The 13,641-nt window shown below is 36.4% G+C and overlaps 1 protein-coding gene across 1 annotated transcript; it reads left to right on the top strand.

Annotated features, from left to right (window-relative positions):
• The first annotated feature begins 307 nt into the window (after window positions 1-307).
• LOC149568834 (extradiol ring-cleavage dioxygenase-like) lies at window positions 308-13,435 on the top strand. Its single transcript, XM_089821712.1, has 3 exons — window positions 308-973; window positions 11,104-11,474; window positions 13,122-13,435. The coding sequence occupies exons 1-3, from the start codon at window positions 740-742 to the stop codon at window positions 13,312-13,314; spliced, it is 798 nt and encodes a 265-aa protein (XP_089677838.1). The 5' UTR covers window positions 308-739; the 3' UTR covers window positions 13,315-13,435.
• Window positions 13,436-13,641: the final 206 nt, after the last annotated feature.

Genomic DNA, 13,641 nt, shown 5'->3' with positions numbered 1-13,641 from the left:
AAATTTCTTCTATAAGAACTCAAAAAATAAATTTTTTATAATTTCCACAAACCATATATATTAAAAAAAAATTAAATTAAATTAAAAAAGAAGACTCTAGATATATTTAAATTAAAACAATAAATATTTAATACCAAAACACAAACTTTGGTTAACTAAACCAGCCAAACTTTCCCTAACAAACATTGTAAAAACTGATTTAAAATTATTTTAAAAATAATATTCTATGTAGAACAGTATTTTTCATTCGATGAAAGTTGAAAACGAGAGAAGCAAACTTCAAACACTCGTAACATGTATTTTTACTAAATAAAAACTCAAATATTATTGACTTTTTAAGATAGATATAACCAGTTACAGCTTGTTTTGGACCATTCTAAAAATTCTCCAACTTACGTTTTGAGAAAGCGATTCCCAGTCAAAATGGGATTGTCCATTGAATTTGGTTTTCTACTAGAGATCATTATCTCCTATAAAACCTTAGAAAAGAAGTCCGTTTGCCGATGAGCGCATGAATGACGTAATCAAAATATATATTTATAGAGGTTTGACTCTACCCCTCAACCAATCCCTCGTCTTACCAGCTGGTTTCCTGGAACGATAAGTGCGTGTGAAAGTCACCTACCCTCTTTTCTTTCCTCATCAAACATTAGAAATACAAGAGGTAATTTACGGTCATCATTTTCAAATCTCGCTTGTGAATCCAAAAAGTTTGCTGCTCTTGTTTTGATAACAACAAATGGCAATGCCCATGATGAATACATACTTCATTTCCCATGGATCACCCACTTTAGTCATAAAAGACCTTCCTGCAAGGCGTTTTTTGCTGAATTGGGACAAAATTTTACAAGAGAAGCCTAAAGCTATATTGGTCATCTCTGGTCATTGGGAGACTTCAGTTCCCACTGTAAATACTGTGAGCAGAAATAGCACAATTTATGATTTCTATGGCTTCCCTAAAGAAATGTATAAGGTGAGTCCTTTTTTTTGTTTCCATTGTTCAAGATGCTTATTCATTTGCTTTCGTACGTTCATGATTTGGGATTTTTTCAGGTTTGCAATTTGAATTAATTAAAGCACAGTTCCCGCTTTGGGGTTCTGATTCATTGCTTTTCTGTTGATTCATTAACCAAATGGGTTTTCCTCGAATACCTATTTCATTACACTAAACTTGTGCAGTTAAACGAAATAACTTTCCACGTAGTTTCCCGCATTATTCAACCAATACCCCAAACTTTTCATTTAATTTAAATTTTGCAGTTATGAAACCCAGGTCCCAATCATTTATCAGGCAGTTTGCCTGTATTATATAACTGATAGTAACACCCTAAACTTTTTATCTCATTTAGATTTATGAAAACCAATAACTCCCCAGACAGTTTTTGTATATTGTTCAATCAATACCCCAATTTTACTTTTGCAATGAAATTATTCATCATAAGTTCTTTGTTTTCCAGTTTCCTGACTACTAAGCATATCAGTCATCAGCAGTTGCTTGAGGGAGTTTTTCTTCCCTACTTCACTATAAGCGTCTAAGGTGTCAGGTTCACTGCTCAAAGATACCCGATTTCAAAATATTTTACACAATTGACAGGTTCTGGATATTGCCAATTCCGTACAGGCATGTATCATTGCCACTTCCAGGCAGGTCAGCCATCCCAGTAACATTTCTGCAATTTCCCCATAAACACATCAGGCACGACTCACTGGCCCAATCTCTCCAACTGATGGGTCTAAAAGATACAGTGAATGGGCCCCGACCATCTGTCACCAATGGTCAAATTGTGGACCCTTATGCATTCAATTTTATAGCTCTCCTCATGACTGGAGACATTTCATTCAGCATATGGTTTTACTTTTGGTGCTTGAACCATAGGTTATTGGGAAATGACCATCAAGCCATCAGGATGCACCATGGCATTGAAAATTGGATTCATTGAAGTTTGGCTTTCCATCTTATTGCACTATTCAATATGTGGAATTAATATTAACAGAAAAAATTATTGAAAGATTACATTAACTCATTCAATGTTATCATGTGACCTATTCTTGCATTATAGTTAATCCATTTCTGTTAGAGATAGGGCAGCCTAAAATGATTTCATATAGACTGCTTCTAATGAAACCTAGATCTATATTTTAAATATAGGCTGTCCGAAGTGGGTCAAAAGCTAAGAAGAATGAGGAGGATAGTTTCACTGATATCCAGGGTCACAGGACTAATTTGTGGATGAAGTTTATCAAAGTGACGTCATGAAAATGGACAATTAATGCACATGTTTAGCAAAGCCGTTGATTTTGTTTGGAAAAGGGTATCTGAAAAATGCACGATAATCTATTGAATGTAGACCATAATAAGGAGAACCTTAAAGCCCTATCTTCAAAATCATCATTACTTCCTGGACCGTTGCCAAGGTGACACCCAAAACTTTGCAATGTAGCCCTTTAATTACATGATATCTCTGTCAGTAGATCTATTTTTGATGTATGTACCACATACCTTCAATTACTGATTACATTCCTCGCATCATAGAGAAACTAGAATCCATTGAACCATGGAAAACAAAGAAGCCAGAGATCTGTACCCGAATAGAATAGATGATTAATGTCTTCATTATTCTGCGGCAAAAAGATTTAATCATTTTTTCCAAAAACTGAGCTCCCTACTACAGCAGCCAATCTCTTTACTTCAGTTCCCCCCCTAAACTTTCTCCTATGGGGATTGTAACACATTAGTTAAGTAAAACAACCTATGCCTAATTTTATTCCTAGATAACTCCCCCAACTAACAACTAAGACTAAACAGAACATGACTTGGCAATTAAAGGAGACCAGTCAAAACAACTGGTTGAGCTGGCATTACACCTCCAATCAGATTTGTTGTGAGGTTTTCACACCATCACCCCATTGCAAATGGAGATCCCCATTTTTGCTTTAGCAGTAGGAGTAGTGGTCTTTGATAAGTTTGGTTGGCAACATTTTCAAGTCTCCAAGCTAAGTGATTTTGAGCAATTGTAGCCTGCTGGGAAGTCAAGTCTGTCAGGGATGTAAGCAAGAGTTGAGCCAAGTCTGACAGGAGTTTAGAGCTGAAACCTAGGGATTTGGGATGAAATGAGTTGAAACCTTTAGAAAATCTTTGTTCCAGTTTCGATTTGACTTTAGAAAGCCAAGGTGGTTTGCGGGAGGTTAGAATGCTGAAGGTGTGCTAAATCGTGAAATTTGGTTTAGTCTGGAATTTTTTGAAAACTCCCAAACTCTAGATTCTTTATTATAACTCCTATGAAGTTGAAGCCTATCTCAAACATCCTGATAGTCTTTAATTTATACAACTATAAATTTAAGTATAAGAAAGGAAATAGTTAAATTTATATTTGTATAATTTCTTTCACCTCTTGAGCTAACAATTGACTAAGTCTCAAAAAGGAGAGCAAGAGATGGCGGAATTCCTCTCATCAGAGGAATTCCACCCATAAAGTCCTCTTATGTCAAAATTTCTGTCTCATTATACCAATCCAAGTCTGATTGAACTAAATGAGTAAAGGCTGTGAAGTAAGAATGAAAGAAAGTCACACCAAATAAGACAAGTTTTGAGTGACAAGGAAAGAGTAAGGTGCTGACAGAAATCTTCTGATTAGAGGATTTCCGCCCTTAAAATGCTCTAGAACTAAAGTTTCTGCCCTTTAAATTGCATGATCTAAATTGAGTTAAGGAATGACTAAAGGCTATGAAGTGGGAATGAGAAAACATGCTTTAAGATGTAGAGAATTTTGAGAGTTCTAAATTTGAGAGGTGGTGGCCAGCATGAGCATGTGCGGTGGAATTCCTGAGATCTCAGAAATTCTGCCCATGGAATCCCCTTATCTCAGGATTCCTGCCACCAGGGATAACTTTAAGAAACCTCTCCCTAGAAAAATATGTAAAATGTTGGCGAATTCAACATTAAATGTGTAGGAAAATTTTCTAATTGAGGGCAATTTTTTCGTTTGAGGCAAGGGAGAAAATTATTTTCTATTGGCAAAATTTTCCTTTATGTATCAAAATTTAATAATAATTGTGGTGAATTAATTTCTTTTTTGTATGCAAATAAATGTAGGCAATTTTTTTTTGGTCATAAACATTTTTGTAATGTACGAGGCTAATTAATTGTTTCATATAGTGCAAAATATTAATATAGTTCGCTAATCTGTCGGTTGCTACAGAGAGATTATTTTATTTTTTGTGCATTTATAGAGTCATAAGTGGTCCATGGCCCACATGCCAAGTGTACACTGTATAATGTACTTGTAGTCTGCCAATCCATTAAGATTCAATTAATAATGTGTCCTTTTCTATTGCCAACTTGGTCATCATCACTTTTCATGTTATCATTTTTATGGTGAAAGGAATTGATCTAGACCATCGATGTAAGATAAATCAATGGCCTCGGCTTAATTTTGGGCCTAATTTTAAACATTATGACCTGAAGTCTAATTCTTCCCAAAATTCGGACACATGTCCCAAAGCCCAAAATATAAAATAGTTGACTAAACGAAGGTAGTTGGAGACGTGTTGATAAAATGGTAGGTGATGCACAACCCAAGGGAAAATATTATTTTATTATAAAGGCGAAATAACATTGTCCAATAAGAAAACATTAGGGAAAGGCTAGCAATTTTTTTGAAATAACTGCGTCCTAAATGTAGATTACATTAGTGATTGGACTGGGGTTTGGGACCAATTATGTGTAAACTAATGAGTAATTAGCCTAGGATTTGGACCCAAATTATTTAATATCTCGGCAATTTGGTTGATCCCATATGTAGGTTTTATTTGCCAAATGACTGTTTCTGGAAGAGACGGAATCGCCAATTGGCGAAGGCCGCCACCTATGTCTTGATCAAAATAAAACCAAAATGAACGGAGAAGGGCTGAGGGGCGAGGATTATAAGGAAATCTGTCAAGTTCTTCGGGGAAAACAAATTTATGTTGTGATGTGTCTAAGGGAAGGGGCCAAAGCTGGCGGAAATCCTCTGATCAGAGGATTTCTGTCCACAGATTCCTCTAAGCTTTAAAATTCCGCCCCCCCTTGCAAGGTAGTTAAGTTGAGAAAGGATTGGATCATATGCTGGAAACTAAAAAAATTAGGGAAAGAGGCTATCAAATGATGTAAGAAAAGCAAGTTTTTAAACAATGATGCATAAAAAAAGAAGCGAAGGGGTGGTGGGAATCCTTTGATCAGAGGATTTCCGCCACAAAAATCATCTAATTTTAAAATCTCTGCCTAGCATTGCTCTTCTTTTTTGGAAGCGATTTTGAAATCATGAGGTGGGTGCAAAGAGTGGTGAAATTAAGATCCAATTGGTAAATATGGCGGAAATAAGAGAGATTGTTGATCTGCCCACGTGCATAAGTGTGATTAGAGGATTTCCACCAATCATTAAAATCCTCTGAAAAACTCTAAATCCCTCCCCATGCATGTGGTTCGCCTCAGAATTTAAAATGGCATCAATTTTTAAGGGAGATCGAACATTTAAATAAAATCGTCCTCCCATTACAAGTCAGCCTGCAGGTGAGCATTTAGTTAATTAAATTTATTAATCCAAGGCTATGTCATTCATCTCTACCTTCATGACATTTCAGCCCCCAACTCGACTATATAAGGAGAGTGAATCATTTTATCCACACATCAAACATGCAGCAAACTACCTCTGCTATATGCAGCGATTTCTCCATGCCAGGAAGTGAAGTAGTTCCCTGAGACAACAGATCACATTGGAGGAGTGAATCCTCTGGTGGAAGACAACAATGGCATCCTTTGTCAATAATTAAGGGCTTTAAGGACATCAATTCTGAATATTGAAGGCAGTTTTCCTTTGAAAATCAGAGATGACAAGGGTAAGAAAAATCAACAAATCTGGACCTTATAATCATTGAAATATTCATCTAGTATTCTAGACTTCAATATAATTCCATCTCAAAGATTGGCAAGGAGAGAGAGTAGTTTGTAGATGCATAAATCAAGGGCCTTTCATTCTGATGCAATTTTATTTTGTGAAGCCATTCAGATTTCTTTCATGAACTTAGTACTTTTCTTCTTTGTTGTGCTAGGTGGATTTGAGAGACCAGCCAAGCTGTAGGGCAAGGAGATGTTTGAGGCCTCAAGACTTCAAGTGGATGCTCAAAGGATCAAGCTCGAGTTTAAGAATCCAAGCAAATGAGAAAGAAGGTTCAAGTCAGATCCTTGAGGACAAATTTGAAAATCAAAGACCAAGATGGAATCTAATTTTATGAGGTCATCACCTAGAAGCTCATGGTGAAAATCAAGTTCACATCAAGTTTACAGGTGAAGAATACCAACTTGAGTCGTGGCTATGAGAGAAGCTTAAGGTGATGGAGAAGACTCAAAGGAGGAAGCAATTCGAGAGCATGGGCCATCATGATCATCCTCAAGGAGTCGAAAGGTTGATCAAAGTTACTTTCTAACAATCAAACAAGAAATATTTGCAGTTTTAAAAGATACATTCCATAAGCCAATATTCAAAGCATATTCTTAAATGGGTCAACAAGATAAGGATGATGAGGTGGCACCTAGCTGTCTTCTCCAATCAAAAAATCCCAGATTCAAGTACAAGCAATCACATCATGCCAAGCGTGCAATTTTCTCATTGGCTCTCAAAATCATTATAATTTTCTTATTGGCCCATGGTTTGGCACCCTCATGTAATTGGTTGTAAATTTGGAAACCCTAATTAGGGTTTGTAGGGATCAATCTTGATCCTTGATCTTCAATCGACCTTGGCCCTTCAGTGTATTTGAACATCTATAAAAGGCCAAGGCCTTCTCATTGGTAAAGGTTTAGAAGGTTAACTCACTAGATTAGAGGAGAAGCATCAGACTAGGAGATTAGAGTAGGTTTGCTAAGGGATGAGAGTGGATCAAGTTGTTGCTAAGATGCTTTTGAAGTAATGAATGGTTCATTGTTGGTTCTTCATGGTGAATTACTTGCTATTGCTTTGAGGTGTTGGATGGTTTCCTCAATCTTTCACCTGGATTAGTTTTTTTTTTCATGTTGAAGTAGTTTAGTTGAATGGACTAATTGTGGATGTTTCTTGCTTGATTCAAGCAAATCCAAGCCACTAGCCTCTCACTGATGGTAAGAGTGCCTTGTGTGGTTAACCGATGATTGAATGTACTTGACTTCAATTGATATTTAATCTTTGGTTTGCATCCATATGATCAGATTGAAGAGGAGATATTGATGTGAAAACCATTTGAGTGTTCCTTAGAAGCTTGCACCCAATTGGTAGAGTTGCTGATTAAGCTGCATCTAATAGAGTCCAAGTCATCCTTGGTTTTTTACATTTATAGTTAGAAGTAGGAGTTTAGTTTAAGTTGAAGTTGAATTGGAATTTGGAAATCAAAGTACATTTTCATTGTACATTGTGATGCTGTCTTTAGAAATGTAAGAGTTGATATCCATTGAATGAATAGCGTAAGTCCCCTAAGTGATTACCAACAAATCACATTATTTCACTAAGCGAGTATCCACAATTTAAGGGATCTTGAAGTCATTTCATGATCTTACCTTGCAAGCTTAGCATGGGAGATGACCTTATATCAGGAGAGAATTGAGTTTTTGATATTTCTCCTGAAACATTATCTGATTCTGCATGTTGTAGTGAAACAAAATTCACATCAACAAGACTTTAAATGACTGAACAGCCACCCAAATGAACACAGTTGGGACAAGTGTTAAATGGTATGCTCTGTGTCATTCTGCCTTTCTTTTTAAACTTTTGAACCTCTTGGTTCAAAGCTTTATTTTCTTGAAAGTTAACAAATAATAACCTAACTATTATATGTTTTATTTTATTTTTGTGATGCGGGGTTGTTTATCCCAAGATACTATCACATCAAACATCCATAAAGAGTTTGGAGCAGATAATAGAACCATCCTTCTGACCCAAGGAACCAAGCCACGATGTTCTCTTCCACCAAATTAGATATATCTTCAAGTTATATTTTTTCTTCTTCCATTTCCAACCACTTGCTTGAAAAGTGATTTTCCTTTCCCAATTGGTCCTCTTCCTTTTTTTCCAGCTATTTGAAAGCTCAATAGTCCTCATGCATTGGAAATTGTCCTTACTCTTTGTACCAGTCATACCAGCTCCTATGGCATCTGCTCATAAATCATCTAAAAGAGAAATAGAGTTAAGGGAATAATATATCCTAAAGGTGCTTTCTTCTCTTCAGCATTATGCCATTTAGGCATGTTTTCCATTTCAGATTTGTGAGATGACTTTCATTTCTTAACTCAATGTGATTTTCTTCAAAAGATAAAGTATTTTGGACATTGTCCTTTATTTCATAACTATTCATATCTTTACGCTGACCATCAAGCATTCTTGTTTCCTCCTTAGGAAAGTGATGATCTACTCCTTTTTCAGGACTACTGAGAATCTCAAAACAATCCTCTAGCTGCTTCCAACAAGTTGTGTTCCCTAAAGCCAATAAATCTTTATCGCATATGAAATTCCCAAAAAATCTCTATCTTTGCTGCAGCTTCCTCTCCAACATTGACTGCTTCTATTCCTACAACAACTTGAGCCTCCTCTTGTGATAGGCTGCATTCTCTCTCATTGCAATCTTCCAACTTCTCTTTGTGCACTTTGATCTTCAACACATTCTCCTTCTTCAAGGTAGCACAAATCAATAGCTTCTTCAAAGTCAGCTATCTCTTCATCTTCATCGCATTCATTCATTTCTTCACTCTGTAACTCTTGAACGATCTCATCCCTGGATCTTTTATCCACTATTAATTCTACTAACTTCTCAATGAATTCTATGTTTCCCTGTTCCAACAATGCCACTCCTTGTCTAATTCTTGACTCGATGACCTCCCTCTCTGAGAACAGTTCTTGCCCACAATGTGAATTTACATCATCATTCTTTTTCACCTTCTCATAACTCTTCAACACCTTTGTTGTCGATTTATTTTTCTTTGCTTTCTTTTTGTTCCATAGTCCACATTCCCCTAATAGACACCGTAACTCTTCCAATTCATTCACTAACTTTTGCAACTCCTTTATCTTTTCCTTTGTTAACTTATTTCTTCGCTTTTTCCTTACTCTTTCTTCTAACTTAGTTATCTTCTTTTTCACATCTTGATATAGCTCCATAAGTATACTTTTTCAGCCCCAAAACAGAGCTACAACTCTCTTCTCCTCTTTGTTTTAAATTGTTGATTTACAACCATATACTCACATTCCTTTGCCATTCCGTATCTCTTTAAAGAACTTACTACAGATTTGAAGAGCACATCTACAAGTGCATACCTCACAAGTTAATACAATATGACCTCAACAATTTCTAGATAATGCAGCATTGTGTTTATAATCCTGCAAATTGCTCCAAAACAATATACTGTGTTCTAATTTTCAGTTCATTTTTTCAATAGAAGAGGCTACATATAGTACTAATGAAATGCACTCAGATTGATCATAGGAAAACTGTATCTGTACCCAAAAGTAAAGACGGGAGATACCAAAACAATCCACTAAAGTTTGCAACATCAATCTTGAGGTTGGTGTGTCTTTTCTTTTCCAAGCTTTAGGCTTGTTCTCTAACACAAATGTCTATTTTGCCTTCAACTCCACAGCCCCTTTAATCTACAGGAAAAATGCCAGCGAAAAGAACATGGTCTCCACAATATAGTCTTCTCAAATTCTCCTATGTGAAAAATTTAGCAAAATAACTTTCTTTGGACTCAACATTCTCTCCGAGTTCCACTAATTCTTCAACTTGAACCATTATAAAAGTGGCGCTCTAAGCTCCTTAGACTTAAACTCATAAATTTCTATCAACTCTGCATATTAAAAATGTTCCAGCCCTACATATACTGTGAATGTAATAGATGGACACAGGTCAACCAAAGGCAATGGAGAAATAAAGAGAAATATTTATATAAAGCACACTGACTCACAGACACTGGAGAGGTTTTCTCTGATAACAAACTGATGCAGATGCCACATACCTGCAATTACTGATCGCATTTCTTGCATCATAGAGAAACCATAATCCATTGAACAAGCCAGAGATCTGTACCCCAATAGAATAGATGATTAATGTCTTCATTATTCTGCAACAAAAGGATTTTTATCATTTCCCCAAAACCGAGCTCCGTACAACAGCAGCCAATCTCTTTATTTCAGTTTGCCTACTAAACTTTCTCCTACGGGGATTGTAACAACCTATGCCTAATTTTACTCCTACTTAAATCCCCCAGCTAACAACTAAAGACTAAACAGAACATGACTCAGCAATTAAAGGACTTGTCAAAACAACTGGTTGAGCTGGCATTAAACCTCCAGTCACACTCCAAATGACTGATCAGTCACCTACAAATGAACACAGCCAGGATAACTGTTAAACTGGATGCTCCACTTCAATTTTCCTGATACAGGTTGTTTAACATGTGTCAAAAACTTGAGAGAATAGGAGCATAGTTTCATTGATATTCAAGGTTATAAATAATAGAGTTAATATATGGTTGAAATCTACAAGTGACATCATGAAAATGGATTTTTAATGTGCATGTTTTATTTTTCTATATGCTCATCTTAATTTCATGTATTGATCAATAATTCTGTGGCTTCTAGAACTGTCTCAAGTCAGTTAGGACCTTGATCTAGCAACGGAGGGAGTCTTTTAAACTTTTTGATTTAAATGAATGATAATACACTTATGAATCATTTTCAAACTCAAAGTCTCTTTGCTCCTGTGTGTCTGTGAATGTGCTTTATTTGTTCTGAACACTAGAAGTGTTTAATTTCATGAATAGATTTACAAAATTTATAAATTTCCATCCAAGTCACTCACAATTTACATGCAATACTAATGCTTGCCTTGATCCCCTTGCCATGGCTTGAGGTTCCAATTGGTTAAATTTTTAAAATTTCATAGAGTGCAGAGAGAGACCTTGTGGATAAATCACAGAGATTCCTTGGTGTATGTTCTGTATCCAAAGGTTTCTTCTTGAGTTGAGTTGTTTGCCGTACATAACTATTTCAGCTAAGGGAAAAGCTTTCTTCTAGGTCTTTATGATGTTATAATCACTTTTGGCAGCTTCAATACGATGCCCCCGGAGCTCCTGACCTGGCAAAAAGAGTGAAAGAGCTGCTGAATAATGCAGGATTCAATACTGTTAAAGAGGATTCAAGAAGAGGGCTAGATCATGGTGCCTGGGTGCCCCTTTCTTTAATGTACCCGAATGCTGATATACCTGTTTGTCAGCTATCTGTCCTGCCAAGACAGAGTGGTGAGTACCATTACAAGATGGGGCAGGCCTTGGCACCCTTGAAATCAGAGGGTGTGCTGATTATGGGGTCTGGCAGTGCCACTCACAATCTCAGAGCTTTGGCTTTTGATAGTAAGGATCCGGCCCCCTGGGCACAAGCATTTGACAACTGGCTCACAGAATCTCTAATCAATGGCAGGTAAGCATACTTCACATCTGCTTACATTTAGTCGACCAAGAATTTCTTAGATCTTACTGGTTCTTGGGTATGTTCTAGATTCTTATTAAAAAAATAGGGAGATTTTGTAAGCCTTCCAAATTTAGTTGTGCCCCATATATATTTCTTGGTTGATGCGTCAAATTACAAGGTTTAACTGTTTCTGAATCTACAATTGCATTTGTTAATAATGATGTTGCTAACAACAAAGGCTAATAGAATTTTGATGAATCCATAGGGATGCTAAAAGCCACTTCAGTACTACATTCTGAGCATTTAATCAAGCAATATACAACTTAATGATGGATCATGGAGTATTATCTGAAATGTTGGTTCAAAAAAGGAACCCACAATTAAAATCCAAAACCTCCAAGCATATTATCATGGTATATGGAAACTTAATGTCTCTGAATATACAACTTGACCTCTATTAAGCCATTTAAGACAAGAAAAGGCAGAAACTTGGCATTGACAATAAGCATGGCTGCCATGTAAAGTATGATAGAAATTGGAAGCCTAATTACACCTGAATTCTCTTCTTTATAGACACATTAATGGCAAATATTCAACCTTATAGGCCATCTGCACCTGCACCATAAAAATTCTGCAATACAATAAAATGATTTTGCTTTGATATATCAAAATAGGGGAGTCTTGGGTCTTGTCTTTGTGGCCTGTCTCCAACTTTGAAAGCTCAAAAAATTATTCCTGCAACTGGTTGGAGACTTCAGATTCCAATGACTAAAGGAAACAGCATTTGATGAATGCCCATGAGTGGCAGCCAAACTACAGAGGCAGAGTCAGAACGAAATTAGTGTTGGAATTTGTCCAGTGTCTTCCCTTGGGATTCATGACATAGCCAGACAACCTCCTATGAGATCCTTAACTGGGATGGTAGTGGTTTCCTAAATAGGTGAATCTTTTGGGAGAAATAGCCAGCTCAACTCCCTTCAGGTGGTATCAAAGCAGGCTTCCAGGTTTGAATCCCCTTGGGTAAGACTAAAGAAGACATTGTTGGAACATATCCAGCATCTTTCTTCATGATTCACATGTTGTAATTTGCCTCTTCTAAGATTCTTAACCGTGTTGGTAGTGGTTTCTTAGATAGTTGCATCTTAATAGCCAGCTCAATTATCTTCAATTACATCCATAGCATACATCTAACAGACATGAATTCAGTTTATCATAACATTAGCACTAAAGTTGTAGAGCAAACTAGCTTGACTCCTATTAACAAATAATAAGCTACAGCAAATAAAGTTGACATCTTAACTTTTACCGGGAATCAGCAAATCACAAGAGCAGTTTGTTGAGGTACCTTCCATTTTTCACTCCTCGCTATGCTAGAAAGAATAGGGAAACCCTTCACTGTTCGTTTATTGTGTATGTACCCAATTACCAAACATTCCGCGTGCTGAATTTTTTCATCAAGAGAAGAAAGGGAGAGTTCCCAGCTTCTCTCAAGCCCCTACTTTACACTTGGAGAGACCTTTTGTTTTCCTGCCTTGACATGAAGCTTCTCAAGTTTATTATTCTTACATTGTATTTTAGTTGAATTACTGAAAGCATCCATGAGTAGCAGCGCAAAGATCTCATTTGTGTTTATTTCATATCACTTGTCATTTTCAGGCATGATGAAGTTAATCATTTTGAAGAGAAAGCACCTTGTGCAAAAATGGCCCATCCATACCCAGATCATTTTTTCCCATTGCACGTTGCCCTTGGAGCAGGTGGTGAGCAGGCTAAAGCTGAACTTATCCACAATAGCTGGAGCCATGGCACACTTTCCTATTCTTCATATGCTTTCACGTCTGTGCAGTAATTGATGTTGCAATGTGGATGCCAAATAACACTTATTTTCTCAATAAATGCCCAGTCTGATAATACTGTGACTGAACTCAAACTACTTGAATATACAGGGTTATATGAGCTTCTGATCTTTATTTTTTTCTTTGATTTTCATGACAAATATTATGAGCTATACATATTTATGATCTGGATTGTGCTTTTAATTTTATCATAACCATCGTCCTGACTACTATCCTAATTCCATTGTTTTGCTGGGTAATTTTTATTATATCATTTCATCGCAATACATGGTCCTTTGACTGCTATCCTAATTCTATTGTTTTGTTATAATCCATGGGTC

Source organism: Cupressus sempervirens, chromosome 3, assembly GCF_028749045.1.
Source record: "Cupressus sempervirens isolate cs-2001-9-10 chromosome 3, ASM2874904v1, whole genome shotgun sequence".
Lineage (NCBI taxonomy): Eukaryota > Viridiplantae > Streptophyta > Pinopsida > Cupressales > Cupressaceae > Cupressus > Cupressus sempervirens.
Note: the sequence above shows the minus strand (reverse complement) of the source record. Positions and strands in the feature narration are given on the sequence as shown.

Excerpts from the sequence above, each read along its gene's own strand:
- LOC149568834 (XM_089821712.1), top strand. The coding sequence starts at position 740 with ATGGCAATGCCCATGATGAATACATACTTCATTTCCCATGGATCACCC. Across the intron at positions 974-11,103 it reads TCCCTAAAGAAATGTATAAG|CTTCAATACGATGCCCCCGG; the intron begins GTGAGTCCTTTT and ends CACTTTTGGCAG. Across the intron at positions 11,475-13,121 it reads GAATCTCTAATCAATGGCAG|GCATGATGAAGTTAATCATT; the intron begins GTAAGCATACTT and ends TGTCATTTTCAG.